General features: G+C 44.4%; 1 protein-coding gene across 1 annotated transcript in view; it reads left to right on the forward strand.

The window, feature by feature from the left end:
* Positions 1 to 14,697, forward strand: part of GC (GC vitamin D binding protein) — a 54,443-nt gene extending 39,746 nt beyond the window's left edge. The window contains exons 8-13 of the mRNA XM_084855366.1: positions 526 to 731; positions 3,412 to 3,544; positions 7,170 to 7,267; positions 9,011 to 9,143; positions 12,419 to 12,511; positions 13,360 to 14,697. Coding sequence (XP_084711492.1) covers positions 526 to 731; positions 3,412 to 3,544; positions 7,170 to 7,267; positions 9,011 to 9,143; positions 12,419 to 12,472 — 624 coding nt within the window. The 3' untranslated portion in view covers positions 12,473 to 12,511; positions 13,360 to 14,697. The remainder of the gene's footprint in view (positions 1 to 525; positions 732 to 3,411; positions 3,545 to 7,169; positions 7,268 to 9,010; positions 9,144 to 12,418; positions 12,512 to 13,359) is intronic.
* The last annotated feature ends 3,872 nt before the right edge of the window (positions 14,698 to 18,569 follow it).

Raw genomic sequence — 18,569 nt, forward strand, 5'->3', positions numbered from 1 at the left:
ACTCCCATCATTCACAGTCACCATTTCCTTGCTGGCTTTGGATGATGAAAGTTGTAGTCCAACAGATCCAGAGGGCACCGAGTTAGGGAAAGCTTTCTAAAGGCTTCTCTAAGCTGTCATTCGACTGTTGCTAATGAGAAAAAGAAGGCAGCAAAATAGATACACCACATTGGATTGCTCCTTTAGAATTCTGGCTAGTTCTGGAGGAGCTTCAGCTATTGGGCAGGAGGTATAGAAATGCAATGCAATGCAATGCAATGCAATGCAATGCAATGCAATGCAATGATGACTAAATAAATAAATAAATAAATAAATAAATAAATGCCACCACCCTCACTGGATTTTCCAGGAAATCGCTTCTGCTCACAGCCAAGATGGTAAACTTTGTGACTTTCTAACAGTCTCTGCAGCGCAGTGTGTGAAGTCGACTTCAGTATAGGCAAGCGCTGCCTTGCACACCAGTATGTTTGGTTCCATTTTGTTGCAAAGCCACTGCCTGTCTTTTTTCTTCTTCTTTATTTCCAGGTGTCAGTCCACACCTCCAAAATCTGTTGTAAACTCTCAGCTCATGATCAAAGAATTCAGAAGTGCTGCACCGACAACAAAAACTTGACGGCCTATGTGTGCATATATAGCCTCCCATGGGAAAAACCAGATTCCCAAGCTCCTGATCCTCCAGAAACACCTCAAGAATTGCTCTGTGGTGAAGGTAGACAGAGAGCATTTGATCAGTAAGTGGATTCAGAACCGCCCGTCCCCTTTCACAGAGACAGGATTACATTGTCACACCCTGTGCTTATTCATCAATAGCAACACCCTCTGCTTCTGTACACATGATTTCAAAAGCACAATTCTATGCATGGTTAGACAGAAGAAAGTCCTACAAGTCCAGGAGTTGTAAGATATATCCTTTTTCTGTCTAAATAAGCATAGGATTGTGCCCTAACTGATTTTAATTCCAGCTTCACCATACGCATTGACTGAAAGGGTGGAGGAACTTTCTTATTTGCCTCCTCTATAGCCATCTTGGTCAACTTGGTGATTGGAGAAGATTAACTAACCCACTCTTCCCCAACCAGGTGCCCTTCAGATGTTTGGAATTCAACTCCCATCAGGACAGGCCAGCATGACCAATGGTCAGGCATGCTGGGTGTTATTGTCCAAAACATCTGGAGGGTGCCAGGTTGGGAAAGTGGAACTCATCCAATGATACCACGACTTGGGGTTAGAGATGTGAAGGTCCGGGTGGGGCTCAGAAAAAATGGGGGAGCCAGGGAAAAAAATCAGGAGTGAGGTTTATTTTTCCTTTTTAAGGGATTTTTGGACAATTGGGGAGGGAAAATATTTAATTCCAAATTTGTCTGGTTTTATCCCAACCATCACATCTCAGCTTGGAGTGTTTTTGGAAGGGAGGGGGTCTCCCTTCCGTTTATGTGCTCCTCCCAGATATTTTAAGGCCAACTTGCAGGTTATGATGAATACACACTTCTTAAAAAGCATACTGGCCATTTTCCTTTTGAAGAAAAAGCATCCACAGGTCCCTGACCAGAAGCACATCCCCAATCTGGTTTGGGACACAGCATCCATTTCCTGCCTAAAATTGTCTCCAGCTGCTCTTTGCCTATATATATATAAAGGTGCTGTTTGCGTAGGTCCCAATTCAGAGCCAGAGCACATTCTGGAAGGAAGACTTCCACCTGCCTTTTTCTTCAAGTGGCCAGTTTTGAGTGCTTTTGTAACCTGCATCTTGGCCCTTTGTGTTCTGCAAGGAGTGGATGAAGAATTTGATTGGCATTCCTCAGTTAAAACCACACATGGCTAGAAATGCAAGGTAAGAACATAAGAAGAGCTTTGCTGGATCAGACCAAAGGTCTATCTAGTCCAATATTCTGTTCACACAGTGGCCAAACAGCTGCCTGCAGGAAACCCACAAGCAGGGCATGAGAGTGTAACAGCACCCTCCCACCCATGTTCCCTGGCAACTGGTGTCCATAGGCTCACTGCCTCTGGTACTGGAGGTAGCACATAGCCATCAGGACTAGTAGCCATTGATAGCCTTCTCCTCCAGGAATTTGTCCAACCCCTTTTTAAAGCCATCCAAGTTGGTGGCCATCACAACATCTTCTGGTAGCAAATTCCATAGTTTAACTCTGTGCTGTGTGAAGAAGTACTTCCTTTTCTCTGTCCTGAATCTCCCACCAATCAAGTAAGGTGATCACACTCCCCATTGCCCTAAATCAGGAGTGCAGAACCTCAAATCTGGCCCACTTGGGTCCCAGTCTTGCCATCCAGGGTTCTCCAGATGGCCATACCCCCAGATATTTTTATCCCTCTCTCAAAATACTAGAACCCAGGGGCATCCTATGAAGCTGATTGTTGGGAGATTCAGGAAAGGTAAAAGTACTCCTTCACACAGCGCATAGTTAAACTATGGAACTCACTACCACAGGATGTAGCAATGGCCACCAATTTGGATGGCTTTAAAAGGGGGTTGGACAAATTCCTGGAGAAGAAGGCTATCAATGGCTACTAGTCTTGATGTCTATGTGCTCCCTCCATTACCAGAGGCAGTAAGCCTAAGTACACCAGTTGCCGGGGAACATAGTTGGGAGGGTGCTGTTGCATTCATGTCCTACTTGTGAGTTTCCTGTGGGCAGCTAGTTGGCCACTATGTGAACAAAATGCTAGACTAGACAGACTCTTGGTCTGATTCAGCAAGACTCTTCTTATGTTCCCCTTTTCCTTGACCACCATTTGTTTGGTGGTTTCCCAGCTTCTGTGCCTGTGTTAGGGATGGGCAATTGAATTGAATGATGTTTGGGCTCACCGAGATTGTCCAAACATCAGCTCATTGCTCACCAATCCTCAATTTGTGCTTCCCTTTGCACTAGCTGTTCTTTTTGCATGGAGCGGAAAATTGCACAAAATGAACAACTAATGAACATGGAAGTCATGCAAAATATTCCCAAACTTGTGCACGTTTTCCCCCTAAACTAAAATGAGGGTGATTTATAAGTTGTGCATTTTGAGGAAGTGGGGAATTTCAAGAAAGTGGAGTCTGTTTCAAGTACACATTTTGCAAATGCAAATGCAAGTTCAGGGATTTATGAACATTTTCAAAGAAAATGTGTTCCTGTTCCCTTTCAGGATTGTGAAAGGGGCATTTTCGAATGATTTGCAAACTGAAATGAAATTCTCACACATCCCTTTCCCCCGACATTGTATTTTGCTATCAAGATTGCATATACCCTCAAATGCACAAATGTTACCCAGAAGTCTCAGGATACAGAAGCATAGAATCTTGTATACAGCTGAAGAATCGAAGTCCCAGATTTCTATTTTCTCCATAGTATCAGGCTGATGCAAAAGGATGATGCAAAATGTTCTGGACGACTATTCTTTCTGTTACAGCTATATGTATAGCATGGCTCGGATATTTACACATGCCCCAGAGGCCACTCTCACCGCCCTGTATGATACTAGCCAAAAGACAGTGAATGCTTGCTGCAGTGCTGCGGACCCAAGCGCTTGTTTTGCTAAGGAGGTAAAACACAATAATGTTCTGAGAGCTCTCTTCTATACACTCACCCACACCATCTCATAAGTAAGCATGGACCCATCTTCTAAACACTCACCCGCACCATCTCATAAGTAAGCATGGACCCATCTTCTAAACACTCACACACACCATCTCATAAGTAAGCATGGACCCATCTTCTAAACACTCACACACACCATCTCATAAGTAAGCATGGACCCATCTTCTAAACACTCACCCGCACCATCTCATAAGTAAGCATGGACCCATCTTCTAAACACTCACCCGCACCATCTCATAAGTAAGCATGGACCCATCTTCTAAACACTCACCCGCACCATCTCATAAGTAAGCATGGACCCATCTTCTAAACACTCACCCGCACCACCTCATAAGTAAGCATGGACCCATCTTCTAAACACTCACACACACCATCTCATAAGTAAGCATGGACCCATCTTCTAAACACTCACCCGCACCATCTCATAAGTAAGCATGGACCCATCTTCTAAACACTCACCCGCACCATCTCATAAGTAAGCATGGACCCATCTTCTAAACACTCACCCGCACCATCTCATAAGTAAGCATGGACCCATCTTCTAAACACTCACACACACCATCTCATAAGTAAGCATGGACCCATCTTCTAAACACTCACCCGCACCATCTCATAAGTAAGCATGGACCCATCTTCTAAACACTCACCCGCACCATCTCATAAGTAAGCATGGACCCATCTTCTAAACACTCACCCGCACCATCTCATAAGTAAGCATGGACCCATCTTCTAAACACTCACCCGCACCATCTCATAAGTAAGCATGGACCCATCTTCTAAACACTCACACACACCATCTCATAAGTAAGCATGGACCCATCTTCTAAACACTCACACACACCATCTCATAAGTAAGCATGGACCCATCTTCTAAACACTCACACACACCATCTCATAAGTAAGCATGGACCCATCTTCTAAACACTCACCCGCACCATCTCATAAGTAAGCATGGACCCATCTTCTAAACACTCACACACACACACACACACACACACACACCATCTCATAAGTAAGCATGGACCAATCTGTCAGGTTCACCTCCTCCCACATTCACCTTTTTTTAAAATCTCAAGATCTTTCCATCTTGTTTGTTTTTTAAAAAAATGCAAATTTTTGACAAGTTCTTACAAAAAATTAATCAACCGAAACTCTTGCTCACCTGCACTGTTCAAATTCAATAGGTAGTGCTATTCCCAACATGGAGAGGACCAGATTGTATCTGCTTGCCATGTAGCTACTAAAGATGAGGAGCCTATGTGTGGGGGGGGGCAGGGGGGAGAGGTGACCACCCTAACTCAGCATGAACATGGTTGAATAGACAGGAATTCAAACCCAGGCTTTTAAGAACTCATTGCTCAAAAGCCTTACCTGGGTGGATGAAGCTGTCAGTTTCACTTTGTCCCCAATTTGAAAGTTTTAAATACCAAGTTCTTTCCATCCCATTTGTGAAGGAATTTGTAAATTTTGGCAAATTCTTATAAAAAAGAAACCAAACAAAATGCTCACCCATCCCTACTAGGGCAGTCGGAGGGATCCGACCAGGGTGTGAAGCTCACCAAAATTTAATCAGCTTGGCCCAGAAGATTTTGGCTCTTTTTTCCCGCGATCATCGGGTACTAAGAGAGCCAAACTATAAAGTGTCCACTATGGATCTGATTCACACTGAGGACTTCAGGCAAGTCAGGTTCAGTGGGATTCCGACCAAGCAGTAGACAGGTTTCCCAGAGAGGCAGCAACAGGAATAGAACAGCATCACAGAGAGCACCAAGTAATGCTGGTGCTGGAAGCCAGAAAAGCTGGCCTGTATGTTGCTGCAACAAAGAGCAGATTGTGACTAAGCCTTAAGTATGGTTTTGGCTTCATTTAGGCTGGTTAGTCCCACCTCCCTATTAATGGAGAACTTCTCCTTTAAAAGGACCTAGTCTGTTTCAACAGCCTCAGGCTGATGACATGAAAGTAGCTGTAGTGTGGTGGTATCCTCATGGCTAGTGCCAGTGTGGTGTAGCAGTTAGAGTGTTGGGCTAGGGCTCAGGAGACTGGGGTTCCAGTTCCCACTCAGCCATGATGCTCACTAAGTAACTTTGGGCCAGTCAGTGACCCTCAGCCTGACCTACCTCATAGGGTTGTTGTGAGGATAAAAAGGAGAGGAGGGGGAGCATGCACACCACTTTGGGCTCCCTGGAGGAAAAAAAAGGTGTGATATAAATATAATAAATAAATTAGAATCCTCACAATCTGAGAATGGCAATGCAACCTCCTCCAGCCACAGGGGATCTGGTTCCTGGAGCTATCCTTGAGACCTAGGTCCTAAGGAGAATGCACTTCCGTAATTGGCAAAAAAACAAAGTTAAGGTGCAAAAATATACACAACTGAAACGATATAATGTCAAAAGGGGGCCTTAAAACTACTACAAGCTAACATAGGAGAAGGATATGTTGATTTTCAATCCACTTTGCTAAACTTATTTTGGCAGCTATATTCATCAAGTAACAGTGGACCCAGAATGGAAGTCTGCCAAAGATGTATGGATGCATATTCATCCCTCCAATGAAATAATTTTTAATTAGAGCTCAGGCCATCAGTCAAAACACGTTTGGTGAATTTGTACTTTTTAAACATGATGATGATATTCGTATGTGTCCTTTTATATTAGTATAACATTTTAAAATCAAAGTTTTTAGGTTTTACCACTCTGATTTTATATATTGTGACACATATGTTTTGGAAGCAATGTTTCTCATATTCGCATTTTCGAACATTGAGGGAGCAGTCCTATGGCCACTAGACACTGTCAAGAAGGCCATAGGATTTTTCAGTTTCTGGGAACCAAAGTTGGAGCCAGGGCTCTGAATGCGGTTCCCAGCAATCGTGCTCCCCACCCCCTCGTAGCTGGCTACATCTCCATGCTCGGAAATGGAGCATGGAGTTGGGGAAAAGGAGGCGGTCCCGGGGCCAAGGAGGGGAGAAACTGCAAGAGCCGCTTTACACAGCTTCCTATGCGCCACGCAGCCTCCTTCCTTGCCCCTCCCCGAAGCCATGACAGCTGAAATCAGCCGTGCAGCCAAAGATGCAGGATGGCTGGAGGTTCGCCTCCATGCTATAGCCGCCCTACAGACGTCAGAGGCTGCCGACTATCTCAATAGGATTGTGCCCTAAGGGATTGTGCATATTTTTGCACCTTAACTTTGTTTTTTGTCTATTGTATATACGTCAAGGTCTATTGGTGCTTTCTTGTCATCACAAATGCCCGTCTGTAACCACGGCCTCTCCCTGATCCATTAGCTCAAGAGCCTCATCCACGGAAAATGAGGGGTTGGGGTTCTGCACCATGATATCCAGGCACTGGTGACTATAGTTTGTGGCGGGGGCACCTTTTGTCTCTCACAGCCAGTGTAGTTTACTGTGGCCTCCTTAGTTCCACCGAAAAAAGTGAGTGGAACCCAGTGGTTTCTGTCAGGGGAAGTAATGCAGCCCATCACACTGAGAAGGGGGGTTTGGTTTTATTTATTTTTACAGGTAAAGTTCCTTCAATGATGCAGCTTTATACTTTTCTTTCTCAATGCCAGAACCCAGGCCCAACATTCGAGATACTTTCTTTGATTTCAAAAGGATCTGAGCTGTGTGTGAATTATACAGATCACCCAGTCCTGGAGTTCCAGGCAAGGTGGGTGCTGTACTCTGGATAAGGGGAGGCCAGATTCCTTAAGATAATTTTTAACCTGGCATCTTGGTGTTTGAGCCACATTGTAACTACATCCTCAATTTCCCCCTACTCTTACCCACAGCCACGAAATGTAACGCAACAGCAACACATTCTGTTTGATAACCTGATTGTAGTTAGAGTAGTGCTGATGTACTGCCATGCAGAAGAGCTGTCATTAAGAAGTGCCCTGTTCAAATCTTAAGATGCAATCCTATGCATGTTTAGACCACAAAAAGTCATACAACTCCCAGCATTCCCCAGTCAACAATACTGGCTGAGGAATGCTGGGAGTTGTAGGACTTTTTTCTGTCTAAACATGCATAGGATTGTGCCCTTAGCCATGAACTCTACAGGGGAGCCTTACACAATCCACTGTTCTCTTGGCCTCAGCTCCCCAGCACCACCAGCCTACCTTACAGGGCTGACGTAATCTTGGTTACATAAGCAATGACACTCACTGCCTGAAAATTGAATATTGAAGGATATTTCAGTAAGAATCCATCCCTGATTAATCAGGTTTGTGGGTATCCTTGTGTGTGTATACATATACTATATATACATACATGCATATAGTTCTAAAAACTGCAGAAGGCAAGCACACCTTAGAAGTGGCATTCTCCCTTCTTTCTCACACCAGAGGGAATGTCCCTTCCAAGATAGCCTCTGCTGTGACATGCACATATATCATATAAAGAGGAAGCTCCCTATTCCCTTCAGAATGATTGTTTTAGTCAAATGCAATTTTATGGTGCAATCCTATGCATGTTTAGACCGAAAAAAGCCCTACAACTCCCAGCATTCCCCAGCCAATGTAAGCTTAACTTACACTGGCTGGGGAATACTGGGAGTTGTAGGACTTTTTTTTCATGCATAGGATTGTGCCCTTAATTGGTTCATAGAGTAAAACCAATGTGGTTGACAATCTAAATTGTCTTTAATGAGATGATAGCCCTAATTGTTATTGTTAGTTGCAAAGTAATTGTAGCATGTATTATATTCTAGGATTTAAACAACAACAACAACAACAACAACTCTAGTTTCAGAGAAGCTGCTTACAGATTTACTCTCTTTTTTTGGTATTTTTTTATTTTTCAAAAGAAATTACAAAAACACATCAATATTGATTCAAAATCACTCCCCAATCCCTCCCCTAGCTTGGACAGTTCAGGATTCTTCTTCTCCCCTCCTTAATTTTCTGTTTCTATTCGAGGGTAATATATTAATTCATCCTGTTTCATTCCTTTATTATCTTCTTCTTTTCATGAGTCCCACAAATTTCTATAAGCTTCTATGCTACAGATTTACTCAGATGTCCAAAAAATCCATATGAAAATGGCAACTTAAGGCACCAGGCTAAAGTTCTGTATCAGTAAACATGGTTTTCAATCTAGCATATCATACTTGTCTTGCTTACAGCTGAGCATCTGCAACTCAAACTTCCCCTCGATCTTTCAGTCCATATCCACCCTTAGCCTCTGCAGGTTGGAGAAATCCTCTGGATTTCATTAAGATTTACAGCATGCAGATTATATATTGGCAGAATGCAGTCTGACCTAACCAGTTTAAGAATGCAGACGCTTTCCTCCCTGCATCATCACTACTGTGTAATTCGGGGCTGGGCACGGTTTCTGTGCATCAGAGTTTGCCGGTTTGTTTGTTTCACACAAAGCACTAACAGCACAACCATATTTAACTGTGCTGCAGGCTAAGAACGAACTATCGTGAGATGCTTCCCAATGCTAGTGAAGATGCCATTTCTGCACTGGTTGAGCAGAGGACCACTTTTGCCTCCACCTGCTGCCATTTGAATGCACCTCCATCATATTGTGGGTTGAAGGTAAAGCACAATCTCTCAAATGCAGCTCTTCAGGGAAAGATCCTCTGGGAGCCTAGTTTCCTGGGAGCCTGTACAGTCAGGGGTCCAGAATGCGCAGAAAGCCGACGTGCTCAAATGTCAATGCATACATGCTTTCCTTTGCAAATCTCCATGCCTAACTCCTGGACATCAGAAACAGCACCACACGATCTCAGGGAGTGACCAGGGACACATTCTACACATGAGATGCTTCTTCATACAATGCACTCAGGAACGAGCGTAGAAATCTGTATCATCAAAAACACAATGGCATTCCTCAGGGGTGGGGCTAACTTTAAAAAAGAGAGAGCGCAAGTTTCCGGTCCTTAAGATTCTACAGAAAACCCTGAAAACACAATTTGGGCTATACACATAGAAATAGGACAACTCAGGAAGAAGCAGTCCTTTGCTCAATTCTGGGCAGAAGAAAGCATCGTGTCTGTGCTCTGTAGAGCGCATGACACATGGTTGGCACTCAGATCTTTCCATCATTTAATTGTAGCAGTAATGAATTTCAGTTGGCCCTAATCATGAGGAGTAAAGTTCACAGAAATAAAACTCTTTATACAGTGGATGCTGGTGGCTCCAATGTCAGAGGGGCAGTGAATCTGCGCCAGGTTTCAGTCAGAACCAGCCAGAACTCTAAAGGAGCTCTCCAAGGTGTGAAGCAGCTTGTGTGAAGCACCTTGGATAGGTCCTTTAGAGTTCAGACTGGTTCTGACTGAAACCCAGAGAGGATTCACTGCCCCACTGACATCAGAGCCACTAGGCTCCGTTGCCTTTATACATAGAACACAACCACAAGGGAGAAAGGCCATGGCTCAGTAGCTGAGTATCTGCTTTGCATGGGGTCCCAAGTTCAATCACCAGCACCTCCAGGTAGGGCTGGAAAAATTCCTGCCTGAAACCCCAGAGACCTGCTGCCAGTCAGTGTTGACAACACTGGGCTACCTTAGAACCATGATCTGACTCAGAATAAGGCAGCTTCCAATGTTCCACCACCCACATAAAACAAATATAACACTACTATTTAAACTAGTAGCCTGCTGGTTAGTTCGCACCAATATGTGAAATTCACCTACCATAGCAATTAATCACTCCCCTAGGAGCCCTCACTCTGATTTTGGCAGTAGCCAATACGAAGTCCACAGTCCTTTTGTTCAATGTTATCCCTTTGGAGAAGACTCATGTGTCTCAGCTGTCCATCTTTGCAAAGTGATGCACTAGCAGCATCCCTTTAGATAAAACGTGTTAATCTGAGTGACCTTTCCTCTGGTTAATGAAGAGGCCAATCCTTCTTGATAAGATGGACCTTCCCCAGATGCCATACTGGTCATCATTTAGGCCATCATGATGGGCACTCTGCTTCTTATGCTTGTGCTCATTCTAGAGCTGTACAAATCATTTATCACCAAAGTCTGCCATGTCAGGTGTTCCTATGTAGTCACCAGAGTTTTGACTCATTGCCATCAGAGGGCTGGTTTATACACTCCCCAGTCCAGCCAACTTTTTTTCATTTCCTGTCATGGAGGTGCAGGTATCAGTGTCCGCCGCATACGCATTCAGTTGTATATCTGCATGGAGCCTACATGTGTACGTGCATAGGGCTCTCTTAGCATAACAAGGAACCCTTATTTAGTACATTTACATCCCACCTTTATTCCATCATGGAAATCAAGGTGATGTGCATATAGGGATGTACGGATTTTGTTAAAATCTGTTCTATGTTTCGCAAATTGTCAGCTGTCTTTCTTTCTGTTGACCGCTCAATGACAGAATCAGATTTTTAAAACCAGAATTTCATTCTATTTGCACTAACTTGCATTAGCACTAGTGCACACTTCCACATTATGCTAATGCACTTTTGCAGAAGTGTACCAATACATGTTAGTTAATGTTAATTAGTGCAAATCCCCACCCAAAAGTGACATTTGTCTGACTCGGGAAAAGCCATTCCACTGAGGAATCCGCAGGTCCTAGTCACAGAAATCTGAACTCATTTAAACCCACTACAGACTACCTGGGTTCCCAGGTAGTCTCTCATTCAGACCCTGACCAGACCCAGACCTGATTAACTTCAGCAAGGTGGCTGCATCATGTGCCCTCAAACCATTAACGTAATCCCTTGCTTTTTGTTGTTGTGGAGGGAAGACACCAGTTGGGCTTACATGTGTTGGGACACATGAATGGAATGCCCACAGCATACATTACCTTATATGCCCACATGCCCAAATTTTCAACCATGCAAAGGGGATCTTGAGTGATGGCTGTCTGAACTGGCTCAAAGTCTTAAGCCAGGAAACATCCTTATATCAGGTAACCTTTGGGTCTCTTGGCACCTCACACAGAGCTGAGCTAAAATGAGTTAACTTGGTTCATGTTAGCTTCAATTTACCTTTTTGAGTGTCGCAACATTGGCCATTTTGGTCACACTTTGCCAGCATCGTGGTGGTAAGTCTGACCTGATGATGTTACAGATGCTCACAAACAGAATCGCATCTGTCACCAGAGCCAACCCAATTAAACAGAAGAGTGGGGAAATGAGGCTGAGGTTAACAAGGGCAAGGATGGAGCAAAACAATGGGTTGGATCCAGGTTTACGCTGGATCGACTTTGCTGGTGGGAGTGGACTTCCCCATCATCCCATGGCGGTCCTTCCAGCCCCTGAAAATACTATTGAGTCAGGAAATGATGCTGAATGGCTGAGCTGTGGTGTGTGTGGATGGAGGGGAGGGGTCCCCTAAAATCAGGCAGAGGGACCTTTCACAAACAGAGTCCTTTGTCATACTGAAGGCAGTTCCCGGATCCAACCTAATGGCTGGAAGAAACAACAGCAGAGTGACATCGAACTGCACCAAAACACAGTGTATTTTTCTCCTGTACTAATTTGTTCAACTTCGCTGAACAAGCTACTTTCAGAATTAATATGGGGTTGGATCTACATTTGGTCATACCTAGGGTAGAGCCATTGAAATAAATCGGATGTTAGTCATGACTAATGTACATCTCATTGATTTCAGTAGGTCTACTCTAAGTAAGGCTAAATCTGGATCCAACCAATTGGGTACAGAATATTTATCACAGCCCTAATGTCATTGTAACACATGTCCTTTAGTGAGTCAAGCCTGCATAGACACACCTGGTTGAGCAGGCCAAGGACACTTGGAAGACTAGATGGCCCAAAAATAGAGATCTGAAAAATGAAGACTTGAAAGCCAGGAATGAAATCACCATTCAATATTTTCCCTTGATTTCAGGTTAAAACTGAACTTTATCACACATGTACTCCTGATCTCTGCGTGAAGAACTAACTGTGGGCACATTACATGTGCATTTATTTTAAAGCTCAGGTAGGTAGGAATTCAGAAAGAGTCTCTCTGTTTGTATGTGTGTGTTTGTGCAGGCACATATGCCTGCGCAAAGAAAAAGCCAAAGAAGCATTTGGCTATTCCACAGAATTTTCATAGGGATGCAAAAGCTGGGCTATTTTGAGTGACATCCACCCTAGACCTCCCCACCCGGAGTTCAAGGCTCCTCGAATGTCAAAACTGTAAGGAAAAGGGAGGTGAGCCATGGTAGTGCAATTCAGTCTCCATGTTCAGAAACATGCCAGCTCTGACTACAGATATTGGAGAGAAACAAGACAGAGATGTCATTAAAAAGATATGCTTAGTTAGCATGGCAAGAAATAAAGAGCAGCCAAGGAAGTGATGACGGTGGAGTTTCACACGGACAGAACATCCTGCCTCATGTGAATGCCATGCAAAAAATGATATTTGCACCTCCTCAGGGGTAAGAACTCTCTATCAGTGGCTACTTTGCATGGCTTGCCAGCCTAGGGTACTGTTTGCAGTAGTGGGATACATGGAATTGTTATAAGTACTTCTGAGCTTGTGCAAAGTGCCTGCCTGAGTAACCATCCAGTCCACACATATCTATGATTAGAGAATGGCAGGTTTGAGACCCACTGCCCCAGCACCTATTTTAAATGAAGCATCACCTATTCACCCACCCAATTCAATATAGGCAGAGAGAGAGAGAGAGAGAGAGAGAGAGAGAGAGAGAGAGAGAGAGAGAGAGAATGGTGAACTCTGGTTTTATCATGCATTTCCTTATGAAAGTCTATCCCAGTTTGTTTGTTTGTTAATGTATCTCTGCCATACATCACTGCAAGGAAAGTTCTTTGCCATATTTGCAGGTGCAACATAAAGAGCCTTAGGAGACTGAACACCCTTCTGCATCTTCTGATACACACAAACACCAGTTTTTCCTGAGTCATCAATGCCGATGAGCTCCAGGCCTTGTGCCTATTGAAATCTTAATAAAACCTAAACTCGTATTTCCATGGCTGTGATGATTTCAGTAGAGGAGTATGTTTAAAAATGTTCTAAGTCCATTGTTTGAATTTGTGCAATGCCCCAAAGGGATACTACCCCACAAGGGGATATTGTGGGAAATTGAAAATGTAGCCAGTTCCAACTAGAGATGTCGGAGAAATCTGAAACAGATTCAACTGAGTTCAAAATTTCTATGAACTCAACCTGTGGATTCCGCAGTGGATCAGCTTTTTCTGAGTCATGTGGATTCCGTAGATTTGTGGATCAATTTTTATAGTGCTGTGACAAAAAATTCTCCCACATTTTTTGACCATTCTCATTCAATTTGATAGAAAAGAAATTGATTTTGAAAAGAAATTCAAAGGAGAAGAAATTTCAAAGAAATTCTCATGGGTTGGGTTTGGGGTTCTTGTGCTAACATTACTTATGTGGTGGCTGAGGATTGCGCATGAATGTCCTGTCTTTCATTGTGCAATAATCTCTGTGGCGGCCTGTAGCCCCCTCGGCTTTCCACACTTCAATTAAAGCTGTCACGAGGAAGACATCATGAGGCCATTCCCCCCATGGGGCTTTTTCAGTTCAGGAATGTGGCCTGGGAGGATGAAGAGCAATGGAAAGATGTGTACTAGAGAGAGAAAACACACACAGCACCCTCGGCCACCTCGCAGTGATTAGGTAAGCTCAAAAATACCACCCAAATAAATTCAAAACTCTGCCTCAGAGGACTGGAAGCTTCAACACAGCTGATGCTGTTGACACCTACAGATGCAGTGCAATAAATCAAACCCCCTTCTGAAAAAGGGAAGAAGCTGTGCTACAACCCCTGCCAACAGTGAGCCCTATCTGTGAGAAACTGTTGGAGAATTTCTCCTCCCCTAAGAGAAATTCAAAGAAATTCAGTGAAATTGTCTCTGCCCACAAATAGGCTGGAGAATTTTGAAAGCCCATTTGTGCACAGCTCTAATTTTTTAACAGGGGGGGGGGGATTTGCTCAATGTCATTTGTTTGGAAATGTGCAACTATTGCGCGCTTGTGCTAATGTGCACTAGCACAAATGCGCATTTGCAGACAAACAAAATTCTCATACCATGGTGATGGATCTGATTTTGTCAATGCGCAGATGATGGAATGAAAGATGCCTTACAATCCATGAAACGCAGACCAAAAGGCTTTAATAAAATCTGTACATCCCTAGTTCTAACCAGCCTGGTGGTCAGAGTGCTGGGCCAAGGGGACAAAAAAGCACAGGGAGGCAACGCTGGAATCAGCAGTGTGTCCTGATGCCAACCCTGGCTGAAACCATAGTTTGCTTTCTAAACTATGGTCAGTGTGAACCATAATATCCATAGTCTCTGAATTGAGCATTTTGATGCATTAAAGCAGGAGTACAGAAGCTCTTTCAGCCCAAGGGCTGAATTCCATTTCAAAGGAGGTTACACTGGGGGGTGGGGCTGAAGGCAGAAGGGGCAGGGCCAAAGGTAATGGGGGTGGGGCCAAACATACACCAAAATGCTAGCATATTGTAGCTGAAAGCTCTGACTGCCAGTAAATAAGGTCTTCTCCACATGCGGCTTTCCTCTTGCATTGAGATTGGTTACTCATGGACGTTTGCAGGTCCTTTACATGACATCAACCTCCAGCACCTTTCCCATGCTTTCTGACCATTTCTGCAGCTTTATTTGAAATGGAGATAATGAGGTGATAAAAAGAAGCAGTTTGAATTTGTCTGTGTAAAGAGGAAGTGGTACTATAACAACAGCACCATCTACTGGCTGTGTAATGAAACATATAGAACTTGCAGATAAAGCCAATCCTCCAAAAAACAAACAAACCAGGAAGTGTGTGAGAAGGAGCCCATTTTAATCCCGCAAAGAATCCAGAAGCAGAAGCCCTGGTAAAGTTGCAGGATAAAAAACCTAATGTGGAGAACCCCTAAGCCTTAGGAGAGGCATTTCAACTTTTTAAAGGGGGGTGGGGCTATGCAAAAACTGGAAGACCACCAAATGATCAAAACAGGTAGGGCCAGGGGAAAGAAGCATAACCATCTGGGAAACCCCAGGGGGCTGGATTGGAACCCTTGGAAGGCCAGGTTCTGCACCCCTTTACTAGAGATATAACATCTTCTTCCTACACAACTTGGGGAAACCAGCTGCAAACTGAAGAACGGCATTCTAGCTCATGTGCACGCACATTAAGGCATTCCCAAAAGCTCTCTAACACAAGGCAAAATACAAATAGTAATACAAGCAATCAACAGGACTGTCCCCACTATGTGGCAACTTTTGGTGTGCATGGAAGTGCAACACCACCACTGAAGGGCCCTGTTCCAAGCAGCCACTAATCTAACCTCAAGAGGGAACCTCCTGGACAGATGTGGAACTTAGTTCTCCACCAGCTTTCACTCTTCCTAACTGTCCCAGCTGATGCAGTTCTTGGCTCAGGCAAAGTATCAAACTGCATTTCAAAATGCACATGGTAAGAGAAAACACATTTTAAAATGTGCATTTTAAATGCAAATTTTCATGCAGATTTTTAAAAAAAATTGATGGAGAAACAGGATGGAACAGACTTATGGTTATGGACAAACAGATGCAAAAGTGACCTGGACCTGAAATAGACTTATTTGCCCATCCCGAACAGGGAATGGAACATGGAGCGAGGCCTCTGTTTAAATGAAACAATCCAAGCACTTTATGCAAAAGACCATCACTGTTCTGGGAAGTTTTCCACCAGTTGTGAGAGTCAGGCTTAAAAACTACCAGCAGAACAGGATCCGGTCAACACAGTCTGAAAGTAAGAAAGTTTACCTTGCTAATGCTATGTCCAGGTCCAGAAAGCTAACCAGCTCACACTAAAGGCACTTAAATAGGTGTTGACTTGTACCACGCAAGTCAGTGTTGGAAAAGTAGCTCAGCCTTTATCATGAAACATGTAATTATTTAGTCATAAATCCACAGTGTGAGGAATCTACAGCCTTTGGGCTTGTGAACACAAGCTGTAGAGCATGGAGTAAAGTTTGCCACTATTAGCCATAGCTCAGTAGTAAAGCACACGCAGTGCATGCAGGAAGTCCCAGGTTCAATCTCATGTAGGGCTGGGAAAGAGTCTGCCTGAAACCTTGGAGAACCAGTCAGTGTCAACAGCAGGAGTCCCCAAACATTTGGGGTCAGTGGACACATTTGGAATTTTGAGAGTGTCATGGGCACTCTCACAAAATGGCTGCCACAAGGGGGGGCTTACCCATTCATAAAATGGCTGCTATGGTGGGCACAGCCGGTCACGAAACACTCATTTCCCAGAAGGAGAACTGTGAGACTAAAAAAAAAAAGTACCTTGCCCAAGAACCTAAATATATGGCAAAGGTGGAGCCTGAGCTCCAAACACAAAACTAGTGTTGTACAAACCCCCCACTTTCAGGTCCGGGGGGGTTCGCAGAGGGGCCGTTTGTGCCACTCACAGCCCCTTGAAATCCTCCGGAGTGGCTCCGCATCCAGAGGATTTCTCAGAGCAGCACTCTGGCTCCCTATACCAGGCAATACGGTAATGGCGGGTGCCATTAACCTATCGCTGGCTGTCGCCATCCCTCTTCCGCACACCGGCTGTCAAAGGCCAGCGCGAGGAAGAGGGGCCTTGGCGCAGCCACCCCCCAGCGCTCTCGCCTGGTCTAGGGAGCACTAGTGCTCCCTAGACCAGGTGATACGGTAGTGACAGCTGCCATTAGCCTATAACTGGGAGAAATACAGATGCAAATGGCGTATTGTATGCCACTTGTGGCTGTAAAGCACTGTTTTTGACCTAAATGCAGCCCTAAACAGTTGCAATCAGGTCAAAGTCAGGGCTTTACGGACACAAGTAGAGTCCAATGTGCTATTTACGTCTGTATTTTTCCCAGCGATAGGCTAATGGCAGCCGCCATTAGCATATCGCCTGGTCTAAGGAACCGGGGAGCCGCTCCATGCAAAACCCTCTGGAGCCGGAGGCAAGTGGAGCCATTCTGCTGCGGATTCATTAGGTCGGATTCTTTGGAATCCGGCCTCATTGGAGTCCGCAGAGGATTTCTCTGCCATCCCTACACAAAACCACTCTTTTGAACCCCAATCAAGATGGCGCTGGAGAGCACTACTTCACTTTGCAGCATGCCAGCTTCCAAGTTAATTCTTTAAATAAAAAGCACTTAAGAAATAAAATAAAAATCAGGAGAGGCAGGGAGCTTGGTGGGCACCAAGGGAGGTATCTGCAGGCACATCTGCGGAGGGGAAGGGGAAGGGGAAGGGGAAGGGGAAAGGGAAGGAGGAGGAGGAGGAGGAGGAGGAGGAGGAGGAGGAGGAGGAGGAGGAGAAGAAGAAGAAGAAGAAGAAGAAGAAGAAGAAGAAGAAGAAGAAGAAGAAGAAGAAGAAGAAGAAGAAGAAGAAGAAGAAGAAGAAGTCTCTAGTGTACTGGAAGCTGTATAAAGTGATTTCCCTTAACACTACACAGTACCATAGCCTACCTCAAGACAAAACTGAGACTAAGGCCTAATTAGCATCCATGTGGTAAACTTGTGTCTTGACTGTACCACTTCCAACTGCAGAGAGAGATCTATTTCACATGATTTGGATGCTCCTCCATACACAATGCTCCTCACATAGCAATAAGTTGCATGTCAAGGACATGTTTTCTAGCCTATCTGTGTCCCTAATGCTTGTTTTCTATGTGTAAGAATACTTTTTCATGAAGACTCATTTGGGGTTTTGCTTGGAGGTTACATTGCTCCTTTATCCTAAACATATACTCACTTTAGTTTTTATCTCTTCCGGCTTTTTCTCCAAGAATGATTGGAAAGACAGAAAATGAATTGAAACAATGGTAGCAAGCCTAGGGATGTGCGAACCCACCCTCTTCTGGCTTCTCCAGGTGCCCGCCCAGCTCCTGGCCCCACTCGCCGGTCCCCAGACCATGCTCTAGCCCCTCCTGCACTCGGCGAGCAGCCCCCAGTTGCCCCAGCGGCCATGTGGAGTTCTGCAGCCACCATTTTCTGAAAAATGAAATGGCGATCGCAAAATGCACATATTTGTGTCTGTGCATTTTTGTG

This window comes from Heloderma suspectum, chromosome 5 (genome assembly GCF_057233095.1).
Source record: "Heloderma suspectum isolate Gila_16-S chromosome 5, 16-S_ref, whole genome shotgun sequence".
Taxonomy (NCBI): domain Eukaryota; kingdom Metazoa; phylum Chordata; class Lepidosauria; order Squamata; family Helodermatidae; genus Heloderma; species Heloderma suspectum.